At 51.3% G+C, this 19,188-nt stretch overlaps 2 protein-coding genes and 1 long non-coding RNA gene across 6 annotated transcripts in view; 1 reads left to right on the top strand and 2 right to left on the bottom strand.

Moving 5' to 3' along the window:
- Positions 1-6,820, bottom strand: part of Vwce (von Willebrand factor C and EGF domains) — a 25,068-nt gene extending 18,248 nt beyond the window's left edge. The window contains exons 1-5 of one of the 3 annotated variants that reach the window (XM_078045922.1): positions 6,243-6,820; positions 3,867-3,961; positions 3,648-3,737; positions 3,059-3,187; positions 595-711 (exon numbers count right to left, since the gene is read on the bottom strand). In XM_078045922.1, coding sequence (XP_077902048.1) covers positions 595-711; positions 3,059-3,187; positions 3,648-3,737; positions 3,867-3,961; positions 6,243-6,352 — 541 coding nt within the window. In that variant the 5' untranslated portion in view covers positions 6,353-6,820. The remainder of the gene's footprint in view (positions 1-594; positions 712-3,058; positions 3,188-3,647; positions 3,738-3,866; positions 3,962-6,242) is intronic. The other 2 variants (XM_078045921.1, XM_040284249.2) reach the window with 2 other exon arrangements.
- On the top strand, positions 5,593-19,188 carry LOC144377008 (uncharacterized). 2 transcript variants are annotated; one of them, XR_013437478.1, is made up of 3 exons: positions 5,598-5,888; positions 8,449-8,561; positions 18,212-19,188. It is a non-coding gene; the product is annotated as an uncharacterized LOC144377008 (long non-coding RNA). The 2 variants fall into 2 exon arrangements; XR_013437479.1 differs by lacking the exon at positions 8,449-8,561 and having other exon boundaries at positions 5,593-5,888.
- Ddb1 (damage specific DNA binding protein 1) overlaps positions 9,826-19,188 on the bottom strand; it is a 32,347-nt gene continuing 22,984 nt past the window's right edge. The window contains exons 22-27 of the mRNA XM_005331527.4: positions 13,554-13,724; positions 13,078-13,187; positions 12,647-12,816; positions 12,351-12,453; positions 11,147-11,270; positions 9,826-10,615 (exon numbers count right to left, since the gene is read on the bottom strand). Of these exons, the coding sequence (XP_005331584.1) occupies positions 10,532-10,615; positions 11,147-11,270; positions 12,351-12,453; positions 12,647-12,816; positions 13,078-13,187; positions 13,554-13,724 (762 nt within the window). The 3' untranslated portion in view covers positions 9,826-10,531. The remainder of the gene's footprint in view (positions 10,616-11,146; positions 11,271-12,350; positions 12,454-12,646; positions 12,817-13,077; positions 13,188-13,553; positions 13,725-19,188) is intronic.

Genomic DNA, 19,188 nt, shown 5'->3' with positions numbered 1-19,188 from the left:
CAGCACAGAGTCAAGGGGGTGTTTCGTCTCCTCTGCCTTGTGTGAGACTGTCTCCTTATATAACCTACGTCAGTGAGTCACCTGAAAAGGAGGAGCACTTATTGTAAAAGATCTTATCCGGCTCAGGTAGGAGGGGAAGTCTCTTTCCTGGGCTCTCACAGTCCTTAGGCTTCATCCCTACCTTGTTCTTCCCCAAACTGCCATACAGGGTGGGGCTGGGGGTCTACAGCCTGGGTGTCCCCAGAGCACCAAGGCAGGGAGAACCAATGCATGCAACAGGCTGATGACTCCATGACAACGCTCCACTCTGGCCCCTGCATCCGCTCCCACCCAGCCCTCCCAGCCCTCTTTCATCTGGGAGCCTCCACCCAGTGAGTCTGCTCCCCTGCTCACCCCTGCACCTGCAACAGCAGGGTCAGAGCCAGGGCCTGAGGGCCCCGCTGGGCTTCAAACCCCGACTCCACCTTTACTAAGAGCCTTGGTTTCCCCATCTGTAAAGGGGGAAGGTACAGCATGCCACTCAGGGGACTGTGGCACGGAGAAGGTATCGTGCAGGGCTCATCTAGAGCCCCCACCTCTCCTCTGTCCACTCACCCTGGCAGCTGTGACGGTCTGCGGCCAGCTGCATGCCCGGCCCGCACTCACACACGAACCCACCCTCGGTGTTCACGCAGTGGCCCTCGCAAGAGGAGCTGAGGCATTCATCGATATCTGGGGAGAGAAGATGCTTGCACAGCTCACTCTGAGCGTGGCCGTGACTCAGGGAAAACTGACCCCAGGCAGAACACGTGTCCACACTGGGCCTGCCCTTGGCAGCACGGAAGCCGGTCATCCTGCAGGGAGAAAGAGCGGGACCAGGAAAGCCATCGGGCTATGAGAGAGGCCGAGGGGCTGGGCCCTGCCCGACCACGCAGAGCGGATGACCTCAGGACGGCTGGGATAGAACAGTTTCCCGTGGCCCCAACTGTGGGGCAACCCCTCAGGCCTCCCCAAAGAGCAGGGGCCAGTGGACAGCAAGGCTGGTTGAATTATCCAGTGTCACTGCCTTAAATATTCACGGAGCACCGACGAGGGGGCCCAGGGCCCAGGAGCATCAGGAGGAGACAGGGATGGAAACGCCACAGCGCAGTGGGGCGCTCGGAGTCTGCACTGGGCCCCGCGGGGCTGAAGCTCAGGTTCCTATCAAGGCAGTGGGAGACAGGGCTAGGGTGAGACCAGGCTGTGCAGCCCAGAGGGGTCCTGCCCAGGAGGTGAGGGGAGCTGGGAGACGGGACTCCGCAGATCCTGCTGCGGGCATCCCCCGCTCAGCACCAACCGGGGCTTCCAAGGATCTACAGGACCAGCTCAGCCCACTTCAGTTTGCCTTGAGTCTCCCCACCACCTGGCCCTCATGCTCAAAGGACACCTCCACGCTCTTTCCCCCTGCTGGGCCTCTGTCTGGCACCTAAGTGCTCTTCTGGGGGGGGGGGCGGGCAGGCCCTCAGAGGCCACGCCCACCGCCTCGAAGGAGCCCACCCGACTAACCCCATCCCAGGGGAACCTCATGGCTGTGGCCGGCACTACTCTGTCCTGTGCTTGCTTTGACATTGTGTGTGCCCAGTGTGCCTCTGCCGTGAGGAGCACGAGTGGAAAGCAGTCCCCAAGAAAGTCACGCTAGCAAGATGGGTGGCTCTGCGGCTTCTCCTTCCTGGAGGATGCGGTACAAGCAGCCTGGAGATCCAGACCCTTGACAAGACCCTTTCAGCCAAGAGTCCTCCTGGGAAACAGTCAGACAAGCTGGTGGGAAGCCTCTTCACTGCAGCATTATTTATTATTATTATTATTATTATTATTATTATTATTATTATTATTATTATTATTACAGACCACTTGGGAGAGGGGAGGTGGCCAGCTAGGAACCCACAGCAACTACAGCGCCATGATGGCAGCCCTTAAGAACAGGTCAAGCCTGGCGGTCGATCCCAGCAGCTCCAGAGGCGGAGACAGAAGGATCTCAAGTTCAAAGCCAGCCTCCACAACTTAGTGACAGCACTAAGCAAGACCCTGTCTCAAAATACAAAAGAGCTGAGGTTTGGCTCAGTGGTTAAGTGCCCTTGGGTTCAATCTGCAGTACCAAAAAAAAAAAAAAAAAGAATTATGTCAAAAGGAATATTTGGGGGACTGGGACCGTGGCTCAGCGGTAGAGCACTCGCCTAGCACGGGCGGGACCCGGGTTCGAACCTCAGCACCACATAAAAATAAAGGCATTGTGTTGTGTCCATCTACACCTAAAAAAATAAATATTAAAAAAAAGGATTATTTGGGGATTTCTATACTGTGAAGCTAAGTGGGAAAATTAGTGAACAAAATCTACAGCTGAGATATGATCCAACTTTATAAAACACACACAGATGCATGCTTTACACATACCCGTATAACACACACACCCAGGGAAGAGGGCAGAAAAAATACTGCATTTTAATAGCAAGCATCTCTGGGTGGGGTACCCAGGGGATGTCTATTTTTATCTTTTTACCCTTATTTTCCAAATGTTTGCAAATAAACTATCATTTACTTTCTGCTCACAGAGGGAAATAGTATTTTTACGTTAAAACTAAAAAAAAAAAAAAAAAAAAGTTTTTGTAGCCCTGGAAAGATAGATAGGCAAGAAACCGGTTCCTCTTAAAAATCACAAGCAAATTCTAGTTTTACTAAAGAATAATTATTGAGTTTTGCTTTGTCCATCTTTCAGATGTCACTTTCCCAAGGAGCCGACCCTGCTCACCTGACCCTCAGCCTAGGCGCCAGGGTGGCCCCAGCATGCTGCACTTCCCCAGTTACAGTCCCCATTATATTGAGCTGACCTTGTCCTTGTCCCCTTTCCCCATCTTTGGAAGCCCCATAACAGCAGTGACCAACTGATTGTCCTCTGACCCTGGCCCAAGCTCAGCTCCTGCCCTTAAGAGGTGCTCAGTAAATATTTGTGATCTAACAAGAGTGACAGCCTCTTCCTTCGCAGGCCCGTGGATGGGAGGACACATAATCCCCCTCCCCTCCCCCACGGCCCCAGGCCTCTCACCTGTACACCTGATGCCAACAGCTGTCTCTGTCATGGAGAAACCTAAGGGGCACACTCGGGCCACCTCCTGACAGCCACCATGGTTACAGGTAAGGTCACAGCCATACTCCCCGCAGGGGCCATGGGCTTCTGAAACAGGCATGATACCAAACTGGTGAGCACCTGCCAACAGCACAGGCTCCAGGTGGCCAACCCAGCCCCCCTCCCACCGAGGCTCCTCCAGAATCCTGTTGGAAGGGTGTCCCAACCCAGCTCTGCTATTCCCTAGCCTTGTGGCCCAGGTTAAGACAGAACGTCTATGTCTCGGCTTCGTTCTCCTTAACATGGGCATAAAAATGCCCCCTAGGGGCTAGGAACATAGCTCAGTTGGTAGAGTGCTTGCCTCGCATGCACAAGGCCCTGGGTTCAATCCCCAGCACCACTCCCCCCACCACCACCAAAAAAAATGCTCCCTAATAGCAGGGGTTGAAAATAACAAGCTAGCACCCAAAGTCTGGCGTGTGACCTCAGTAAGTCCCTAAGCACTTAAGCTAAGTCCCGGAGCTAATTCAAGTGTTCCTGTCAACCACTGACCATCCTGTCCCATTACCTGGGCAAGTGGCCCCTTGCTCTCCGTCCTGGCAGGAACACACATTGGGAGCGATGCAGACTCCACTCCCGCAGCCGAAGGAGCAGAGAGCTGAGAGGAGAAATGCAGGTAAGGAGTTGGGGTCCCCCGTCTGCCCCTCAGACCAGGGACTGAGAGCCCTGGCAATGCACCCTGCTCACGTGTACCGAGAGGGCTCAGGGCACATGGATGGCCACTTACGCAAGGTGCAGTGCCCACTGCCCATGGAGGGTGCCCAGCCAGGGCAGCAGCCACTCCCAAAGCCAGAGAGGCAGACGTGGGGGCCCAACCGGCGTCTGCAAGAGAGGAGAGAGCATTTTCCACATTCTGTCCAGGAAGACACTGGTCAACTGCAAAGCCTCCCAGACAGTCTGTGAGTCAATTAACAAACAGTCCTCCAGAACCCCCTGGGGAAAACAATGGGAAGTTTTCAAAGAAAAATGTCAGTCTCTCCTGGTGGCAGGACAAAGACAAAAAGTGTGAGAGAACAGATACCAGCTTCCTATGGATGTCTTCCCCATGAATATGAATAGTGGCCTGGAGAGGGAACTCTGAGCTGAGGATACACGCTGAGGCTCCCAAGATGGCTGCCTCAGGACCTCTGCACTTGCAGTTCCCTCTGTTGAGAAGGTTCTTCCTCAGATGCATACCCTGCTCACTCTCACCCTTTACACAGGTCTCTGCTCATCATCTCACAGAGACCTTCCTTGCTTTATTCTTCTCCATAATACTTCCTGAGACACTATTTGTTAACTTGATGATTGCTCATTGTCTGTCTTCCCTATGGCTCCCTGAGAACAAGGGCTTCTTTTTAGTTGTTCATGCCAGCACCACTAGCCATGCAAAGCACATAGTAAGTATTCAATAAACGGCTGCTGAGGGAAAAGTTGGAAGTCGGGAGGGCACCCCGGGGGCACCAGAGAGCTACCCAAAGTTCCCCGAAAGAGGGTCTGCTCCATCAGGGACACTGAGCTGGGAGTGAAGAACCCAGTGTCCATAAAGGACAGAAGTCCAGACAGGCCTTCACCTGGGTGTTGGCTGCTGGTCAAGGCATGGTTGTAAAGCCACGAACATGCCACTGTCCCCACCTACAAGGAACGTTGGATCGCCAAGGAGCCAGGTAATGAGAATACAGAGTGACAGTGCCTTAGTGGGCTGGACAATGAAGCCCTGAGGAGGGCCACCGGAGGGGTCCTGAAGTGCATGCAGCATAGCAGCTCAGGGAGAGGGGACACAGACTGGTGACTGGCAGTGACTGTTCCCTAGATGGGCTGCACAGGGGCCATACATCCAGTCCAGGTCTCTGCCACGTTCAGAAGCTGGGGGGCTGTCATTCTTCCAGGTGGGCATTTTCAGAGCACCCACCATTGCTTATTCCTACACCAGCCTCTGGGGACATGGGATAAGACAGATGTGCCCTCTCCTTGGAGAGAATCGTCTATGACAACTGTGGTGTATTCTGGAAAGGGAAGCTCAGGGGATCGTGGCAGTACAGAAGTCTGTGGCCTGGAGCCCAGGGAGCCTTTTCCGTGTCTCCGGAGTCATGGGGAGGGGGTGCTTGTCTCACCCATCCCCTCCTGGAGCCACACTGGCAGCAGCCTGGGAGGAGGGGCTGGCAAGGGGCCGGCAGTTCCAAGCTCCTCCAACAGCTAACCAGATGAGCCTCTGGGGGCTCTGAAAAGGACAGGCGGTGCCCCCAAAGCAGCAGATGGCAGGGTTCGGGGGAGGTTGGTGGCATTGCACCCTCAGGTAGGAAGGAGTGTAGCGCCACTAGTGCGTCCCAAGGAGTCTCCCATGGCTGGCGGTAACCAGAAGACAGGTGGCAGGAGCCAGTGTGCCACCGCACAGCCTGCACCTTCTGAGCAGGAACTGGCGGGGGCTGCGGAACACACGTGCGAGATGCAAGCCTGGCGGGGCAGTCCCCGCCGCGCGCCCCCCAGAACGTGGCCGCCGGCCAGGCCGCCCGCTGACACCGTGTTCCCTCACTCCAAGCATCACGCACACAGGCTCACCGCCTGCGACCGCTGGGGAGGGGGCAGCGGCAGGGAGGGAGCAGCAGCGGGGGCAGCGGCGGAGGCAGCGAAGGGCCCCACCCCCTCGCACACACCGGCGGAAATCAAAGCGTAACTCAGAGAGACGCCTGTGGCTCCAAGGTCCACTGAGCGCGCCAGGACACAAGGAAAGCCCCCAAGCCCAGAGCGGCGGGCGCAGCACGGAAACCAGGTACTGCCAGGGCGGATCGTTCTGGAGCGAACTCCAGCCAGTCCAGAGCTCAGCGCACATCCAGGGGTCCCTTCGTCAGGGATTCGCACCCCCAAGGCGCCCTCGGGCTCAATCAGAGTCTGGGTCTTGTCTCCCCCAGGTCAGTCCCAGCCAGAGGTGCACGACAGGCACTGACTAGAGGCACAAGTTGCTGTCTTTTTCCGGAGCCCAGGGGGTGCGCCCGCGCAGACAGAGCCCCGGAGGATGCCCGATCCCCCACCCCCCTGCCTGCAGCTGGGGGGCATCCCTCGGCGCTCCACGCCTGTTGCGCTCCCCTGAGCGGCTGTGGCGGGGCGCGGGGCGCGGGACTCTTACCTCTCCGGCGCGAAGTGCCCGGGCGGCTTCCTCCCCGTGTAGCCTCGGGCCGGGGTCTCCGGCAACAGGAGCGCGGCGCAGGCGGCCCGGAGGAGCAGTCCGGCCCACATGACCAGAGGCTGCGGGTCTCCCCGGCTCCGCTCAGCTCGGGCGCCGCGCGCGGGGGAGGGGGCTGCGGGCCCTCGCCCCTCCTCCTGGCGCGGAGGGGAGCGAACCAGCGATCCCCGAGCTGGCACGCGGAGCGGAGCAGGGGGGCTGGGGACGCCGGGAGGAGGGGCCCGGGGGCAACGGCGAAAGGCTGGGAAGTTTCCCGCACCACCGAGCGGAACACAAAAGGCAGCTCCGCAGGCCAGCCGGTGCCTCTCCCGGCGGCGCGGAGCCGGGGCGGGGGCAAAGATCAGGGACCCCTGGGGGCGGAGTTCAGCCCTAGGCCAACACCCCCAGCCTGGGTTTGGGAGTCGGCTTTCTGCGAAGGGCTGCGGGCGTCAGACAGAGGCCCTGGTCCGAAAGAAACTTCGGGAACAGGGCTAGCAGCGGGACTCTGCGTGCCCTGGGGCATTGCCCGTCTCGGAGGAACCCTAGACGCCTCTACTGTCAGGAAGGGAGAATCGTGGAGATCCGAACTCAGGACGCTGCGTCGTCGCGCCCTCCGCAGTTCTAGGCTTGCCCTCAGACTCCCAGCAGGTCTGCACCCGGGCCCTTGCGTGCGTGGACTGGTGGGTCCGCCTGCTCCCTGGCCAAGTCTTGAACTTACAGGCTATTTGAGCACCTCGGGGTCCGATGGCCAGGCTCCGGGGGCGAGGCGGGCGGGGAGCCAGGAAAGCAGACCTGGAAGGCTCTCTTTAGCCTCCTTTTACAGCTGGCGGGTCAGAAGCTGGTAAGCTGCTAGGGGTTTAGGTAGGGAGTGATAGCCCATCCAGTGGGTCGCTGAAAGGAGAACCAGATTTTACCTTCTGCGGGGACCAGGAATCTTCCCAATTAGTCAAGTTTTTGCATAAATTCCCTGGATAAGGAATTCGGTATTTGTCAAAAGCGGCCCAATCCCATTTTGAATAAGCTGGGTTTTTTTTTTGTTTGTTTTGTTTTTTTCTGAAAGTGTCCACTTCCCAAACTGGCCAATTCTTTTGGTTCTGCCTCCTCCTGTCACTGAGGTCCTTGACATTGGTGGCCACAAATAAACACTGGGTACCTGCCAACTGTGACCTGGACACTCCCCTCCTTCTTAGATGCCCCAGACTTTTACAGCCAAATGTGGCTTGGCTGTTTGGGCAACCTTATGGTGCTGTTAGTTCATGACACGCTGTTTTCAGTAAAGGAAAACCTCAGGAGTGTGTGTGTGTGTGTGTTGATGTTGATGTCAAGTTCTCAGTCAGTCAGTTGCCAGAGTGTTCTGTATCATAGGTTGAGTGTGACCTCCATGTGTATGTGCCTTGAGTCCTAGATCAATTTTCCTTCTTGATTCAAACATCCAAAGGTCACCTTGCCTCCTCACTGCCAACTGGACCACTCAGTTAAACAGGCACTCCTCCTTCCTGGCCCCTCACCAGTTTCCTTAACACAGACATCATGGCTCATGTCGGCTTTCTCAGCACCCTCCAGCACACCTGGCAACCTCCATTCTGAACTCTCATACTTTAGGTGGGCCCGCCCCCTCCTCCATCCTTAAGACTCATTCTCTAGTAAGGTTTACTCTGCACCGTCTACAAGCAGATAGAAGAGGCTTTATGCAGCTTTGTGTTAGAAGCAGGCCCCCATCACCCCATGAGGAATTCTGGATACTTAGCAGGTACGGAATTCCTCCAAGAAATCCCCAAGGCCCCTTTCGGTGCCACTGGACTCCCTTCATTTCTCCTTTCGCTTCTGGACATTCACCTTGCTCCATGGGAGCTCCACAGCTGGCTTCTTTAGTTTTGCTTTTGCTCTTCTTTTTCTTGTCCTCCTGTTTGACCCTGAGCTTCTCGGTCTGGATTAAGAGGCTCTAGCTTAACACTTCTCATCTTTGAGGACTAGTTTGGGCATATCCTTTTTAATTCAGGTTCCTCAGTGTTTCTTCCCCACTTCTGTGGCTTGTGGCTTCTCGGGAACAAAAGGGACCCTCCACTGAGGGTGGAGGATCCAAGTTGCTGGCTGCAGACTGACGGCCTCTGGCTCAAGACCCTTCCAAATGGTCATGTGATGAGTCAGTGTTTCTATTATTCTCCCAAAGGTCCCTTCACGCAGAGGCCTGGAGTGAGGCTAGCTCATCAGCGCCTACATGGAACAGAGCCTGTCCAGCTGGCTGCAACAAGGCTCCAAAGACAACCTTTCACCCCTAGAGAGGTGATTAATAGTCTTTAAGAGGGGTGGGAGTGTGGCAGCAGAATGTCAGTGTCCAAAGGGTTGCTGGAATCCAATCCCAAGTGAATACACCCAAGACTAGGAAACAAAAAACAGCAAAACATGGCAAGGACTTCCAAATTCAATACCGAGGCCACTGAATACTGAATGTAGTGGGTCCCCGTGGCCATGGGTCAGACCACTAAAGAGCACCAGAATCATCCTCCCACCACATTCTTTTTGATATTGGCACCTTATAGTCAATCCACCCATCCAGGATTACATTTAAAAAATAATCACAATGCGAGACTGCTGCTTGCCTGCCTCATTAAAGTTTGTCTCTGGCTTGGGGCAGGCCTTTTTCAAATTCAAACCATGACTTTAAGAATTCAAATCACAGTATTGAGTTTCAAGTTCAAAACTGTGGCTTTTGACATTCTCTCTGAAGACCCTTACCCCCAACCCTCAGAAGTCTCAGGATAAGGGGAAAAAGAGGGCAATAAAATTTTTAAAAATGACTCCTGGGCAGGAGCCTTACTTAGGAAGACCCCAAAGCTAGGATGCTCCCTTTGTGCTTGAAGCTAGAATCTCTCAAAACCACAGTTTGAACTTGAAACCACAATTTTCCTGACACTGTTTCAAAGGCTGGACTTAAAAGGGCCAGCTGGTATGTCAAGATCAACTCTATCCCACTTTTGGGACAGAGTACCCTTTATTCCCACTGGATCACTGGCAGGGGATGGGTTCACTCTGACCCGCTAAGCTTAAAGATGGCAGGCTCTGTTTGCAGGACTGAAGGGCAAACTTCAAATGTTCATTTGATTAGACCAGAGGAAATGAAATTCTAAAGGGCGTATAGCAAGGAGGAACTAGGAGGTACATGAGAAGCTATTTGGTAGCCGAGTCTGGCTAGGGGATGGTTGACTGTCAAAGGAGGCTAGAAACGGCAGCCTAAGCAGCCCAGGGCCTGCAGATTACTAGCAGAGAACTGAATGGTGACTTCAGTCAAATGCAACCAAAATCACCACTGAATTTCCAAAACCAGACACTCAAATCACAGCTTGGAATCCCACCAAAACCAGTATGTAACAAAGGAGAGGTGCAGATGTCATTTCACTGCTTGAGAAGCATTGTTCTAATACCAAGGACAAGTGACTGCAGCAGTTGCCATAAAGCAGGGGACAGTGCCTAGGTGTGCAGTAAATGGGCAGGATATACCTAGGATGCTGGACAACTAAGCAAAGGGAAAAAAGCAAAAACAAATGTGTCTTTCTTAGAGTCTACTTTATTTGGTAAAACTCAGAAACTAACAACCAATTCCCAGCCCCCCACCTCCTTCTCTCTGAAGAATGGAATTCCCAGAGACAAAGGGCTGTGGCTTGGGGATCATCCACCATCTCCATGTTACACTGGGGCAGCCCTGGCCCTGAACAGGTCTCCAGGCTTGATGCTCTCAGAGGCAAGAGAAGTAAAAGGAAGCTCTCACTTCAGTGACAATGAAACCCTCTTGACTCTCTTCCCCTCCACCTGCAACCTCCCACACCCACAACCTAAATAATAAAGGAAGTAAGAGGACAAAGCATGAGTGTCTCACACACTCAGAGAGAGAGAGAAGAGAGAGCGAGCGAGCACGCGAACTTCCTTTCAACCAAAGAGCTGCAAAATCCCTCCCAGGAAGGAGGACAAGTGGCAACACCAATCAAGGCTTGGTGGTCCAAAGTGATGGCTGGAATCATATAAGACTGGTAAAAATCCAGGGAGAAAATATTCCGCCTTCAGCCCATTCCCAGGTGTCTAGTGAACTGGTTTTAGTCCTAAGAAAGCCCCATTTCCACACAGGCGAACTGCGGCCTCGGGAGCAGCTGGCTTAGGGAGAGGCCTCCCATAGCCAAGAAGACAATGGTGGGGAGGAAAGGGAGGGCAGGAGGGCAGAGCCTTTGGGCAGGGCCAGGAAAGGGAAGCCCTGCCCTTGGCTAATGGATCCGGGTTAACTCCTCCACAACCTTGATCAGGTCGTCTGCAGTGGCCTCTCGCTTCATACCGCTGCCATCGTCATACTGCAATGAGAAGGGGAGAAGGTCCTGAGGCCAAGAGGGCTCCCCTCCTCAGCAGGGGAGGGAGAAGCCCAACAGCCATTGCTGCCACATGAAGGACAAAGCACTCACCAGAAACCCACCTTGCCCCTTGGGGACACATAGGTGAGCAAGGTCCTTTGAGGCAAAGCTAGCTCTTAGGCTGCCCCAGGTGCACCATCTCCAGGGAGCAACAGCCCGAACTCCAGAATCATGGACATTTCTCCTGCCTGCAGGATTCTGAGCCTACCTCCCACCCCTGGGTTGTGCCAGAGATCCCGGATATGCCCAAACGTGCCCTCACTGCTACAGTAGAGGGGCTAAGGCGCCTGCTACCTCGAGTGGACCCAGGAGCCTTTCCCTCAGACTCATTCTCACGCAGTGAGGCTCACTAAAGGCCAGACAGGTCTGCTGGCACCTTGCATCCTTGGAGGACAGTTGTCTGAGTCCTGCCATTCTTCTGGCAGGCCCTGCCCTGAATACCACTTGGCCCAGAGTGAACTCCACACAGCTCACCTGCAGGTTTGCCACAACCTCCTGCATCTTGGGGCGGCTGATATCCAGGAAACTCTCAATCAGGTCGCCATCAATGAAGCCCGTGGCAGGTTCTGTCTTTCTCTCAGTGTGAAAGGATCTCCAGGTGGACAGGTGAGTTAAGGAATGTGTGTTTACCTGGAAACACCCTGACAATCATCCCCATTTTTCAGCAAGACCACAATCTACAATGACTGCCAGGACTGAATGGGAAAAAACAGTTTCAGTTGAAACACATACTGCTTTTTGGAACTAAAAGAAATTTTTTGCCTAATCCAGTGGTTCTTAATTGGGTAATCTTAAAATATGTCTTTAAAATATAGGTCAGGGATTAGCAGAAAGCCCTAACACACATGGGTATTTTTTTTTTACAAGTACTCTAGGTGAGTATGAGGTACACACCTGGTAAGAACCACCTGTCAAGTCTAGCCCCAAAGCATCACGGATGAATACACAGAGGCTCAGTGACACAAGAGGATGCCCAATGTCCTACTTATTAGCAAAAAACCAAGACACCTACTCCCTCCTTGGGCCAGACTCAGAAAGGAGCCCTTCCACCCCACCCCTGGAGAGGACTCTTGCTATCTCCACACAACAAACTTCCAGCCACACTTGGGCTCTGCGTGTGCCTGCATGACTGACCCCAGAGTCCCAGCTTCTTCACTCTCCTCTGTTCTCCTGCTGGGATCTCTGGTGCCAGTGAGAGCTGCCCTTCAAGAGATCCCTGAGAGGAGACACTTCTGTGCTGTGATCTGAACTGTCTGACCCCCAACCAAGAAGGCCAGACGCAAACAGCTGAGGAACATGAGTCCACCTTCTCATAACCAGCTGTACCTGGGTGATAAGCACGTGGGACTCATGGTGCTATTCTCTACTACTATGTATGTCAGAAATTCTCCACACAAAAAACTAATGATGGGGCAGGGATTGTGGCTCAGAGGCAGAGCAGTTGCCTCGCAAATGTGAGGCACCGGGTTCAATCCTCAGCACCACATAAAAATGAATAAATGAAATAAAGATTTTTGCATCCATCTATAACTTAAAAAAAAAAAAAAAACTAATGAGAATAAGAGTCCTGTTCTGTACAGAAATATAGCCAAGACATTCCCTAAAGCAGCTCAGAATAAGCAGCTCTTTGCATTGCTGGGATGTGCTTCCCAGCATGGGGAGGGCTCACAGAGGATATAAAGAGTGCTCGATCTTGCCCACACTTTTGATGACTTTATTGAGGCGATTCTGCATGTCCAACAGGAGGTTGTACCAGCTCTCTGACAGTGAGGTCACCAGCCCTGAAGGAGGAAGAGGGCAGTGAGCCACACAGCAAGCTAACCAGGGCAGCAAGCCAAGCACCAGCAGGAGGAACATGTTTGCTGAAGCCTCTGGCAAACTCCAGGTCTGTCTACTTGCCCTCCCAGGTCCCTCCAAATGGCAGTCCCAGGAAAGAAGACTGTGTGGGAGCAAGCCCTGCAGGGGTGACCTTACCAATCATGCCGTTGACCGTGCCAAAGAGCACAGAGCCCTGTGTGGGGGTGGAAGTCTCGCCCAGATTCTGCATGACCAGAGAGCCGTGGCAGAAGACGTTGACAAACTCTCCCAGGTGGAAAAGCCCGACCTCCTGCAGGTGCTGCCGCTCCTCGTCGGTGGTGGCGGCACTGAAAGGTGGCATGAGAAGTCACTACTCAGACCCATCTCCCTCATGAGGCCGGGGTACAGAACTACCTCAGTGAACACCCTGTGCTGGGCATCCTGGGGAGCCCCTCTGAAGAGGCCGGTCGGCAGGTCCACACAGCCTTTGATTTTCATGAAGGAAATTCTACCCGTCAAGAGCAATTGAGCCTGAAGTAGCATCTGATGTCCTCAGCCCCACAGACCCAGGGCTCCACCCTGCCCACCAAACTGCCATTGTCACTCACCTGTCCTTCTGACACACAAACAAGTTAAAGGCATTTTCAGCCCCCAGGAAATTGTCGTCATCCAGGATTTCCACAGCACTCATCCAATTGGGATTAAAGTCTCGGGCAATCTTAAAACAGATGAGATGCAACAAGAAATGTAACTGGACTTTGTATGGAATCCAATTCTGGGACCTGTCTCTTTTAGTCAGAAGCCCAGACCCTACTCTGCAGAATATATAGCCCCATGTTTAACAGTTGCCCTAGAGATTTCCCCCAGATCTGCAACCAACACAGGCTATTTGGTTGCAACTTTACAGAGATGGAGCCTACTTGAGTTCTGGTTGTGGGGGGTGGGAGGTCCTCAAGAAATACTTATGGATACAGAACATATGCTCAGGGAACATGTCCCTGCCCCGGCTGGGCTTAAACACCCTCCGCACCAAACACCAGCAGGGGCTTCAGCTGCCAGACTGCACCCCAAGCACCCCCACTACCTCTTCGAAGTTCCCCTCCATGGGCTTGTATGCGAGCAGCAGCACTGAGCGCATGAGGTCGCCCACCAGGATGAAATCGCCCTTGGTCTTCAGGTAGAGCGCCATGATGTTGTTGTAGTGATTGCACTCGGTGCGGAGCTCCTTCTCTGTGGTCCACTCATAGAGCCGCACCTGGAAGGCACACGAGCCTCAGCCTGGGAGCCAGGTCCTTGGGTGCCCGTTCCCCACCAATGCTCCACTGCAGCACTGCATCCCAGGGGGCAGTGTGGGTGGGCACCTGTCTGATGTGGCACTGGACGAACATTTTTTATTTTAGTTTTTATACTGCTGAAATAGGAAAGGAGGGCAAGCACATCAAACGAAGAATACAACGTGTCTTTTACATGAAAAAACAAGCCCACGGAAAGGAGACAGCAGTGCCGGTGTAACACTACAGACACAGTGAACGGGGCATCTTGTGTTCAGTTTCCTCATCAGAAAAGAAAAAGAAGGGGCTGGGGCTCAAGTTAAAGCACTCTACTAGCATGCGCGAAGCACTAGGTTCGATCCTCAAAACCACATTTTTATATTTATAAAATAAAGATATTGTGTCCACTTATAACTAAAAATAAATATTAAAAAAAAAAGAAAAAGAATACCTCCCAACCACCTCTGAACCCTTCTCAAAACTCATACATTCCTGGAACTTTTTTATATGAAGCCAACAAGTAGAGAAAACTGAATGGGAAAGTCCTACAGCAAGTACTACCAGGAACTAAAGGAATCTAAAGAACCAGATTCTGTGGCTGCCCACTACTGTCCTCCAGGAGGTCAAAAGAAACCCTATTTTTCTTCTCCATTATAATCTTTCTTTAATTTCAACCACAACTCCAAAAAACTGAAGATGGTTTATAATCAGTAGCGAAGGGCAGATAACTCAATATAGCCCCGTGCTAAAGAAAACAGATTCAAGTTGTCTGAGTGGACAGGCCTTCCCTGGCAGGTCCTTCAGGGCCTAAGTCATCCTGCCATGGCCTCTGCATATTGAGGAACTCCTGATCAGAACACATTAAGCCATGATTTCTCAAGTGATGTCCAAAGAACCCCAACTCCTCAAGTCATTTGTTGTAATTATAATTGCTACCACACCTCCATTCACAGGTCCCTCCAGAACACCCATCTTCAAGTAATCCTAGCACTTCTGGACCTCCATACTCTAGCAATGGAGTAAGGAAGGCTCCTCAGAGCTCCACAGGCCCTGACAACACCCCACCCATCTCCCTCTCACAACTATCATGGAGATAGTCAAGACCAAGGTCAGACTCATCAAAAGCTTGACTCCCATTCTCTCCCCCAAAGATTCATGAGCTCTGCTGTCCAATATGGTAGCCACTACTAATGTGGCTAGTTCAAGTTCAGATGAACTATGAGTATAAAATACACTCCAGATTTTGAAGTTTTAGTATGAAATAATGTAAAGTATCAAGTTATTTATACTTGTTATGGTTTGGATGTGAGGTGTCCCCCAAAAGCTCATGTTTGAGACAATGTGAAGGTTCCAGGGAAATGATTGGGTTAGAATAATCTTATCCTAATTAGTGAATTAATCCCCCATAGGGATTAACTGAATGGTAATTGAAGTAGTAGGGTGTGGCTGGAGGAGGTAGGAATTGGGGCGTGACTTTGGGGGTACATATTTGTATCTGATGAGCAGAGTCTCTCTGCTTCCTGATCATCATATGAGTGGCTTCCCTTCACCACACTCTTCTGTCATGATGTTCTGCCTCACCTTGAGCCCTAAGGAATGAAGCTGGCCTTGTATGGAGACTTCTGAAAATGTGAGCCCTAAATAAACCTTTTCTCCTCTATGATTGTTCTGATTGGGTCCTTTAGTCACAGCAGTGAAAAAGCTGACTAAAACAATCATGACATGTTGAGACATTTTAGATAGTGTTAACTATATTATTACAATTAATTTCACTTACCATTTTTGGGAGGGAAGGGGTACTAGAAATTTAACCCAGGAGCAACTGACCACTGAGCTACATTCCCAGCCCTATTTTAATACAGGGTCTAAGTTGCTTAGGGTCTCGATAAATTGCTGAAGCTGGTCTTGAAACTATGATCCTCCTGTCTCAGCCTTCCAAGCTGCTGAGACTATATGTATGCATGCACCACGGCACCCACCAGCCTCAACTGCTTTTTATATTAATGCAACTGATAGAAAAGTTAAAATTCATGTGGCATTTCTATTGACCAGGAACACATGAGACATCTCCTGAGCTGACTGTCTATCCCACTCTTCCCATTCCTGACATCCATTCACTATGCCTTCTGGAACATCATTAATCAAGGACATCCTCTTTCTCTGGCCAGTGCCCTTATCACTCCAACTGAAATGTGGCCCTCCCACTGTCCCTCACTCTGCTGGCCTAGAGGCAGGATGGTCTTCCATGTTCCTCCTCACCTAGTAATTTCAGATATGTCCCCTTCCTCTCTCCAAAGACCCCAATTTTGAACTTTATACCATCAGACTATAGCACCGTGTCCCTTGGAGCAGCCACTTGGACACTCATACCACCTTAGGGTTCTTCTACAACATACCTACAATTCTTGATACTTTACTTTCTTACCTTTCTGCCCTCTTTCCCACTCATCTTGTCCATTTATATGATCACCATTTGAGCCTGCCATTAAAAAGAACTGCCCCTGCTCCTGAATCTCATGTCCTCAGTTGCCAGGCATCTGTCATTATCCCCACAGCTCTAGAGATTCTCAACTCCCATACCCCCTCTCCCTTTATCCCATTGGCCAGACAACACCTGCTTGTGGTCAATCAATGACAAGAGAAGGTGAACAACCAGCCAGGATGACTGTGCTCATTTTAAATTCAAGACTAACTGAGAGGAAGGGGTCTCCTACCCTGCTTAGTAACGCACACATCCCTAGTCCATTCACTTCTTTGGTCCTTAAACAAAGAATCCACAGCCTCTCTACTCCCTCAAACCTCCAGCACCTCCCACAAGCAAGAGGGCTTCCCACATGTCCCGACTCTGCCATCTCAGACCCACACGGTGTACCACATCCCACCTCCTCTGCCCATTCAAGAATGAGACTTTGGGAGTCAACCTACCAGCATGGTGTAGCAGTATGTCCCATACTGAAAAATTTAAAACAAAAATTTTCAACCCGACATTTCCCTCTAGTCACTGTCCTCCTTACTCTCTCCTAAGGGGTTTTCTATACTTGCTGTCCTCTCCTCCTCATCCTGGTTGAACCCACTTCAGTCAGGTTTCCACCCCACCATGCAACCAAGAGAGTTCTGATCAGCACTACCGACATTCATGTGGTTAAAACCAATGGTCAACTTCCTTTTTTTATTTTTTACAGTACTGGGGATTGAACCCAGGAGTGCTCTATCACTGAGTTACAACCCAGCATTTTCATATTTTTGTTTTGGAGACAGGGTCTTGCTAGGTTGCTGAAGCTGGCCCTGAACTTGTGATCCTCCTTCCTCAGCCTCCCAAGTCATTGGATGATAGAGGTGCACCATGGCACCCAGCTGAAACCAATGGTCAACTCAAAGCATGTTACCCGACTCCTGGCAGCATTTGCAATTTGCCAGTTCTCTCCTGCTTGAAATATTTTCATCCCACGGCTTCCAGAACACTGTTTTCTCAGTGTTCCTCCTACTTCATGAAGTCATCTTCTTTGTTCACCTAGATCTTTGGGTACCAGGGCTGTCTCCCTTGTCTACCACTTTTCATGCAGGGGTGATGCTAAGAGATCTAATCCAGACTTCTCACTTAAACGTCCCCTAATAGCTGCCATGCTACTTTCCAGCCTCCCTCTTCCTTTGATTCCAAACCTTTCCATCCCAGTTACCTGGGTGACATCTCTACTTAGTTACCCACTGGGATTTAATATGTTCACAACCAAATGTCTGGTTTCACCCTTCAACCAGGCTCTACTCACAATCTTCCCCGTCAATCACCGGCAGCTCCAACCTGCCTGCTGCTCAGGCCAAGATCCTCATTCCTGGCCTCTCGCCCTCATGGGTTTTTTGTTTTATTTACTTCAGTGATGCTTGATTTTTAATAAAACAATGCAAAGCAAGCCAATTTTTGTTTCCAATAGTTAAAAGCAACCTTTAAAAAATTAAAAGATGGGGCTGGGGATGTGGCTCAAGCGGTAGCGCGCTCGCCTAGCATGCGTGCGGCCCGGGTTCGATCCTCAGCAGCACCACATACCAACAAAGATGTTGTGTCCGCCAAGAACTAAGAAAAAATAAATAAATGTTAAAATTCTCTCTCTCTCTCTCTCTCTCTCTGTCTCTCTCACTCTCTCTTTAAAAAAAAAAAAAAAAAAAAAAAAAAAAAAAAAAAAAAAAAAAATTAAAAGATTAGAATATGGATCACACGGAGCTGTTTTCTTTAGAAGCACATAAATAAACGAAAATGCCACAAGGATATCACATGCACATCAGATCAGCTCAGGACAGGCAGGGGGCAACAGGGTACACCCGTCTAGCTTCATCCCGGCAGACATTCACTATAGGGGCGCAGTTCTGCCTTTGGGCATGAAGCAGGTTACAGAGGTACATGATGTATATACAAGACTCATAAGACTCACATCTGTGTTAGAACACCAACAACATTTGTCTTTGTTTTCTTTTTCAGATGGTCTCACTGTGTTGTTCAAGCTGGTCTCAACTCATAGGCTCAAGCAATCCTCCCGTCTCAACCTCCTGAGTAGCTGAGATTACCCCAATCCCAGCTTTCACCCCCATCTTCAATGCATCAAAGCTCCCCCATCCCATCTTCATAACATGCATAATCTTATTTTTCTTTTCCTTTTGTGGGGTCTTGCTATGTTGCCCATGCTGAGCAATCTTCCTGCCTCAACCTCCCAGATGCTGGGACTAGAGGTGTGTGCAACACACCACATTTAGCATCTGAATACTCTTTACTTTATCCCCTGGTCCCAGAACCACTAACTGACATCTGGATATTTTGATAAGAGCCTCCTAACTGATATTGCTTTGACCCTTGGTGCCCTGTGGCCTTTACAAAGAAGCATAAGGTATATAAGACTCAAGAGATTTCCACTACCCTCAGAATAAAACTGAAAATCTTTTTTTTTGCAAACTGAGGATTGAACCCAGGGGATGCTACCGCAAGTCCCCAGGCCTTTTTGTATTTTATTTTGAGATAGTTTCACTAAGTTACTGAGGTTGGCCTCAAACTTATGATTCTCCTGCCTCAGATTCTCAAGTAGCTGGGATTATAGGTGTGTGCCACAGCACCCAGCTAGAACCACCAGCCTCCCAGAATGTGCCAGCCCCTTGCTGCCTTTGACTTAGCTCCCCGGACACCGGGCCTACTCTTACCTGGATGTCTCAGTCATCTACCTCAGATCCAGACAGGGCTCCTCCTTCCCTCTGTGGAGCCTGTCCCAGTGTGATGGCATGCAAGAGACCCTCCTGACTATCTGCTAGGAAAAAGGATTCCCACATCCATGGCCCTCCCCCAGCCCAGCCCCCTTTACTTTCACTATATCATAGCTTGTATATCTGTTTGCTCTCTTAAGCTCCAAAAGGGCAGCTCTCTGTCCATTTTACTTACAACCGAATCTCAACTACAGTGCCTGGCATGCA

This window comes from Ictidomys tridecemlineatus, chromosome 4 (genome assembly GCF_052094955.1).
Source record: "Ictidomys tridecemlineatus isolate mIctTri1 chromosome 4, mIctTri1.hap1, whole genome shotgun sequence".
NCBI lineage: Eukaryota > Metazoa > Chordata > Mammalia > Rodentia > Sciuridae > Ictidomys > Ictidomys tridecemlineatus.
The sequence above is the reverse complement of the archived record's forward strand: the minus strand, read 5'-3'. Positions and strand labels throughout refer to the sequence as shown.